Consider the following 7131-nt stretch of genomic DNA (forward strand, 5'->3'; position numbering starts at 1 on the left):
GGACAAACACTCCCCATACACAGAGGCCTTAATGCCACCTGTATTAAGTCACACTGGCATTCAGTGAGCAATGAGTCCTCACATGAAAGCAAACTGAGAGGCACATACTTATTTAGGGCTCGCAAGTGATCAAGCTATTGGCCAGCACACCAGTAAGGCAACCTGTGCAGGTCCCTGGCAGTAAGAGCCCACATGGTAGCAGCAAGAACTGCTGCCAGAGCAGGCACGGCAATGGATAAGAAGTTACTGTAGAAAATGCATGACCAGTATAGCAGAGATTGTGGAAAACTTCACTGCTTCGCCCCCACCGTGTAACACCAGAGTCTGGCAAGACTCATGAAGAGCTGCTGGACTGCTAAACTACAGACAATAACAACAAAAAAATTGCCCTGATGCCACAAACAGATGCACAAACACTGGATAAACAGACCATTCATACTTTTACATTGCCTGTGAGCACAAATTTCCTGTCACCTATAGGATTCACCACCTTCTGCCTCTCTCTGGGACTGTGGCTATAAAGCACGTGGACAGGCTCCTGGTACAGTGTGATAAAGGTCACTGGGTGGATACAGACTTCTCTGGCCAGAGGGAGAAAGGACGACCAAGAGAAGCCACCTGGCTGCCAAAGGCTCTGGTGTAACACATACTGAAGGCAGCATGTTTTTGCCACTGCCTACCATGAAAAAAGTTTGCCAGTGCACTGCAGTCAGGTTTTTGAGAGGTTTTTGAGATGATACATAACAGCTACTGAATTCAAGCTGCTTGCAACTTCAACACCTGAGCATTAACTCAAACACCATTCCCTAGAGGCTTCCCATGCTTCTGAACCTGCTTACAGATATGTGCATCACTGTCTGTAAAATATTGATCCATTTCTCCAATACCCTGTCCCTGCTGAAAGAAGAATTTATCTGAAAGATTCTCCAGGTGCCTCTTGCAGAGAAGTAGTTCTTTTGAAAGTTTCAAAAGTCATTGAGAATAATTTGATGAAAAACAAAAACAAGTGTTAATATGCCCAAGTTTATACTCATCTGATTGTCAAGTAAAAATTATACATTCCTGTGTATAATTAACCAGGCTAACTAATCTTGCCTGACAAACACAGATATAAACATCAGCTTTGACACTGAGCCAAAGCAACCACACTAGGATCTGTGCCAATGCTGAATTCTTCAGTCTCATATCATAAAATGACTTGTCTGCTGTATTTACAGTTCCAGTGGCTCTGGACTCTGCCAGCAGCTGGCCAGAAGAACAGATTTGAACTTACACATTATGCCAGAACATGTGCATTTGATTAGAAGAAAGAAATGATGCATATTTCTTCTGGATGGTGGTATTCATCAGACCTCCCATTGCAAACTAATTGCAAGGCACATTGCTGCCCAAGTATCAAAAATACTTTGTAACATACAATAAGCCAATATATCTCAAGAGGCAGTACCACTCTTCAGCCTACTACAGTTATAGGTTTCTCTTATCCCACTCTTCAAATCAGTATCTCAAATCAGAAAATTCAGCATTTCACTGTGTTTTAATTGCAAAGGATAGAATTTGAATGTTATAGAACAGCACTTATCTTTCTTCATATATAAATGCAAAAATACCTTACTTCATTACCTGAGTTATGAGGAACTTTGTAAAACTACTCCTGTGACATCTCATCCATTTCTTCAATCCTCAGGAACAGAAATCTTGATAACAACCTGCTAGGCAGACCGTATTTCAAAACCTAGGAACACCCTATCATGTGATAGGCAGGAGAACCCACTCTGGTTTCCAGCAAACACTCACTAGCTATGAACTGTCACCACAAAACACCTACTTCTCCTGTGACTATTACAGAGGGTCCACCAGGGTGGGATGAACAGGGTGGTGTTATGATAACAAGCAGAGAAAGCAAGTTTTTGAAAAGGTTTACATCCCATAGGGTCTTCTAAATTAACTAATCCCACCTTGAAAACACTTTTTTTTAAACTTCAGGCCATACACTTGACACTGAATGTGAGCAGTTCTGTTCTGAGCTGAAGACATCAGCCACAGGCTTCCTTCAACACAGAGCAGCTCTTAAGATTATGAATTCTTGCTCTATTTTCTGACCAGCAGGACTCAGTGGTGTCCAGCAGGTGCAAGATGGGCTCAAGGTCCCCAGTGGCAGCCCAGACATGGATTCAGCCCTTGGTGGTACCCAAGAGGGTATCTGTGACTCAGAGCAGGACGGGTGCAGAGTCCGCTCAGAGTGCAGCCACACCAGTTCAAAGTACCTTCCACCCTGCCCTGAGGACCAACGCAGCGCTGGCAGCACGTCAGGCGCTGACTCAGCCGAGGTGGCCCAGGGCAGCAGGCACTGGTGGCATTGCTCTGGGACCTGCCTACTCACAGGGAGGGCTGCCCTTCTCCAGCAGAGGCACAATGAGAAAAGGGGAATACCACAGCCTCCTAGCAGCAGATGAGTTACCCAAACACCCCACTGCAAACACAACTTTAACATTTCCACACATCAGCCAGCCAGCCTGGCTCCTACCATACTCTGTCCCCTGCCTCCTCACATCAGGGACTTCCAAGATCTCATAGGCTCTGCAGAATCTTTAAAAAAAAAAAAAAGGTAAAAAGCATCCCCTCAAGCCCCTGCAAGTGCCAGTTAACCCCAAGAAGGAACTTTGGGACCTGGGGAGTCAGAAGCTGCTGCACATCACCCTTTCACCTGCAACACATCACCCTTTCACCTGCAGTCCCTGGAGCACCACCTGATCCAGAGGGCACACCGGGTGACTGGCCTCACAGACCAAGCTGCAGCTTTGCTTCTGACCCCAAACACCCATCAGCTTTTCTCCATCAAGTAAAGCTCCAGCAGAGTAGTGACAGGTCCTCAAAACCAGAGTGACTCCTGTCCTCAGGCCAGAACATCCCTCTGCACAAGGACATCAACCTTCTCACTCTAAGGAGAAGACTGAACTTGGGTCAATAACGCCTCAGTGATGTCCTTAACCACGTACCTACTAGAAAAGGGGAAGCATTGTATTGTCTTACTAGAAAATAGAGATTGGTTGATGAGAATGCAAAAGCCAACAAGCAGTGCATTGGGTCTGTCAACCTTTAACCAGCTAGTATTTTAAAATATGACTTACACCAAAGATAGGTTTGTATCACTGGTCTGCAAAGATGAAAGGTTACATTTCACGATCAGCTCTCAAATGTCAACCAGCAGCTTCTATGAATATCCAGCACCCTTGAAAATTTTACTTCTGTTCATTCCCTTTGATGCAATCTTAACTTTCTTGAAATGCTTCTGAAATTAATTTGGAAACAGCACAATCCTAACTGTCTTGTTCCTCTCATTTAGCTGAAAGGAAAATTTCCTTTATTGGACAAAAGTTGTTCAGGTCCTATTATGTTTGTGTAGCTGCAAAAATATGAAGCACTTCACACTAAACTGACATAATCTGACATAAATTCATTTACTAGGCAAATCTCTCCCCTTCTTCCAATACTTAGGCTGAAGACTAAAGTCATACTACTTATTTAAAAATATAAACCTTTAAATATTGATAGGCTGATATAAGTACATTTTCACGACAAATTGGGTTCCCATGTACCTAAAGGCTTACATTTTACACAAATTGTTCTGAATTCTTAGTTCTAACTAATAACTATATCCCAAAACAATAAATTACAACAGCACATGTCCCACAAAGAAGTTCTGGTCCAGTTGCCCACAAATACCTCACATCCCTACGAATGTTAAGCTGTGAAAGTTTTGTGGGCATTCATTTACATGTATAATCCGCCAGATAAAATGAAAATATGTTGAATTTAAATTTGGGATTTGTGTGTATGCATTCGTAAGGCTTCAGATGGTAAGGAGAATGGGAAGGTTTAATGGTGGAGGAGAAATGTCTTACACTGACATGGGAACCTGCATGTACTGCAGTAGTCATTTGTTAGTCACAGCAATATTCTTCCTGCTGAAGGCGTCCCATATCTCAGTTACAGACAGCAGCTGCTATTCCAGGCCTCACATATCCCATAGTACTTATTATTATAACAAGGGGATTGGCTACTGCTAATGTCTGATGAAAAATTCTCTGCATTTGGTTTTACAAACAACATTGAGATGCTGAGTCCCTTTCAGTCCTGGACTGTTGTGTAGCACCTCCACGCTACACTGTTTGGAGTCTGACAACTTTCACATCAAAGCACAAGAGCCAGAAGTCTTTATACCAAATAGCTTGCTGCCTATTTATAAAATAAGTTCTGTTATTACTATTTGTCCAAGGATGCCTTAAAAACCACCAAAAACTCTATTTTAAAATAATCTCTACCATATAAAGTCACTGCCCAAAAGACCCTTCTTCCCAGCCAGCACCAACATCCTTCATTCATCCAGCTGATTTGTTTTTCAAATATCTTGAAAAAAGGCTGGACAGCCTCCTTTCGCTCTAATCCAACTTTTAAGCAACTCCCCTCAACATCCATCCCTACACAGAACCCTTCACTCCCCATACACTCTCTTAGCCAGAAATGCACTTTCAGTAGCAAACAGGTGAACAGAAGTCCCTCAGAGAAAGGATGAGGATGACCTTAAAGGTGTGCCAAGGCAGGATGGTTATTTATACCTCCTCATACTAGGCTCTCAACAGGAATAAGTGAAATCCAGTCTACCCACATTTTAAAATATATCTACCCAAGCTTTAACTGAATTGATGATCAATAATTATGCTGAAGCATAAGGAACAGTGTTTCAATCTTTTATTATTCTCACTACTGTATCTAAATGTGTTGGGGTGCATGCACAGGTTTCAGTGTGTTCCCAAGCAAACATCATTCTACTTTTTTCTTCATTTTTCAGGGGGAATCTCAGTACCACTCACACATTCCCTTACTTCAGTGCAAGTTAGGATCAAAAGAAGTGCCTAATTTCTCCCTATTGTCATTTTTTAAAGGTTTCATTATTTTTGTTTCTGGCATATCTCTAAAAGCAGTGGACCTTTTGAAAATGTACCATGTCAACTCAGAAATAAAGAAATAAGGATGTTTTCAGCATTCAGGACAACACAGTAAACTTAGTTCCAAGCTAGTTAACTTTGCCATAGCAAAAGAGACAAGAAAAGAAAAGTTATCCTCAAACTAATGTCATTGCAATTGCAAATAAACTTCACTGGGAAAGAAACTAATAATACAAGTGCCCTCTCCATTTCTGAGAAAGCCTAGAAAAAAAATCCTTTCTCTTTAAAACAAAAGTTTGCTGTGCTCGAACTAAACATCCTGCTGTATTCCATGCATATTCAATGCAGTAACGATAACCTCTTTAGCTGTAGAACGGCGACAAGAGTTGGAACCTCGAAACTGTTTAGGATACTTCTACTACATGGGCGAAAACATCCAAATAATCGGATCAGAGCCGGGTACGTTGGCAGGGAGGGGGTGGAGAGCTTGCTCACCCCGAAACTCAGTCAAGCTCAGACGTTTTCGAGGGGTACGCCCGCACAGGTCCACCTGTCCGCACCTGAGGTGAGCACAAGCAGAAGCGGGGGCAGCCGGCTCCGGCCCACCGCGAGAAGCGAGGAGCCGCCTGCAGCCCCCGGGACGGCTGCGAACTGACGGCCGCTGTCACACAGGCGAAAAGGCGAGGGACTGGCCGGGCTCCGGCAGCCGAAGAGCGCGGCGAAAACCCAGCAAGGGTAGCCGCGAGCAGCCGCCCCGGAGCGCTGCTGGTACCGGCGGGCGAGGGACCCGCAGCTGGCGGCCCCGCTGTCAGCGGGACTCCCGCCCCGGGCCGCAGAGCGGCTGCCGTCCCGGGAGCCCCTCAGGCAGCGCACGGCGCCTCCGCCACCCGGGGCGGTGCTGCGGGACAGCCGGAGCCGCAGGCACCGCCGCCGACAGCGCGGACGCGCCACGGGCGAGCGCCCGTGGAAAGTTTCGGGCCGGTCCCACCGGCAGCTGCGAGGCGGGTCGGACCGGCTGCGAGCCGGTGCCAGCGGGCGGACAGGAGGTCGGGGCCCCGCGGACCCTTACCTTGGATCGCTCTTTCACGTAGTACTTGCCGAGCCGGCTCCCGCAGTACATCACCAGCCGGTCTATCAGCGTGAGGAGAAAGTTGATGGCCTCGCAGCCCTCCTCCGTGCCTCCGATCCACTTGATCTGGTCGCCGCGCAGGTGTCGCTTGGCGACACCGCGGCTGGGGCCGGCCAGCTGCCCGTCGGCCAGTTCCCCGTCGCGGTGCATCCGCTTCACCCGCTCCAGCACGCAGTCCCCCACCACCTCCCCCAGGAAGTTGTCCAGGTAGCAGAAGCCGATGTCGTGCAAGCAGGGCACGATGTACTCCAGGGCGATTCTCTCCAGGTCCAGCCTCATGATGTGCCCCAGCGGCATGGCGCGGCGGGAACGGGCACGCCGCCGCTCTGCCGGAGCCCGCGCTGGGAGGCGATGTCCGTGGAGCCGCCGTCCGCTCCAGGCCGAGCCGGGCAGGGGCTCCGCCGCGGCGCGGGACCGGGCGAGGCGCGGTAAAACTTTCGCCGCTGCGGGCTCGGCTACGCACCGCGGCCCGGCGCTGCGGGAGCGGCGGTGCTGCCGAAGCCCTGCGCTGCTGCTGCCGCCGCTGGCGCCCGGCAGTGTGCGGGAGTGCCCCGGGGCGCGGGGAGGGCGCGGCAGCCCCGCCCGCGGCGCGGAGCGCAGACGGCCCCGCGCGGTGAACACGCCGGCTACGTGCGGGATGTGTGCTCGCGCCGCCGCACGTGGGAGGGGCGCCCGCCGCGCCGCCATCGCCCCGCCCCCTCCCCGCCCGGGCAGCCAATCGCGTGGGGCGGGGCGGGGCCGGCCCGCGGGGAACGCGCGGCGAGGGCTCCCGCACGTGCGCGGGGGGCGTGGCCCGCGGCCCCGCGCGCCCCCGGAGCGGGCGTGGGCAGCGCCATTGAGGAATTCTCCGCCGGCATGTCGGCTGCGACCCCCGCCGGGCCGCGCCACCGCGCCGCGCCTCCCCTCGCCCTCTCCGCCGCTCCGGAGCGCCTGGAATAGTCCAAGCGAAGTTTGCTAATGCCGCGCCGCGGCTCGCCGGCCGTCGCTTACCTCCGGCTACCGCAGCGGCAGTTTCAGCACCATACGGAACAGTTGCAGTAAGCGGCAGATACA

General features: G+C 49.9%; 1 protein-coding gene across 1 annotated transcript in view; it reads right to left on the bottom strand.

The window, feature by feature from the left end:
• The window catches only part of EGLN3 (egl-9 family hypoxia inducible factor 3), a 28903-nt gene extending 22078 nt beyond the window's left edge, over positions 1 to 6825 (bottom strand). The window contains exon 1 of the mRNA XM_063398893.1: positions 6019 to 6825. Coding sequence (XP_063254963.1) covers positions 6019 to 6765 — 747 coding nt within the window. The 5' untranslated portion in view covers positions 6766 to 6825. The remainder of the gene's footprint in view (positions 1 to 6018) is intronic.
• Between the last annotated feature and the right edge of the window lie 306 nt (positions 6826 to 7131).

This window comes from Prinia subflava, chromosome 5 (assembly GCF_021018805.1).
Source record: "Prinia subflava isolate CZ2003 ecotype Zambia chromosome 5, Cam_Psub_1.2, whole genome shotgun sequence".
Classification (NCBI taxonomy): Eukaryota; Metazoa; Chordata; class Aves; order Passeriformes; family Cisticolidae; genus Prinia; species Prinia subflava.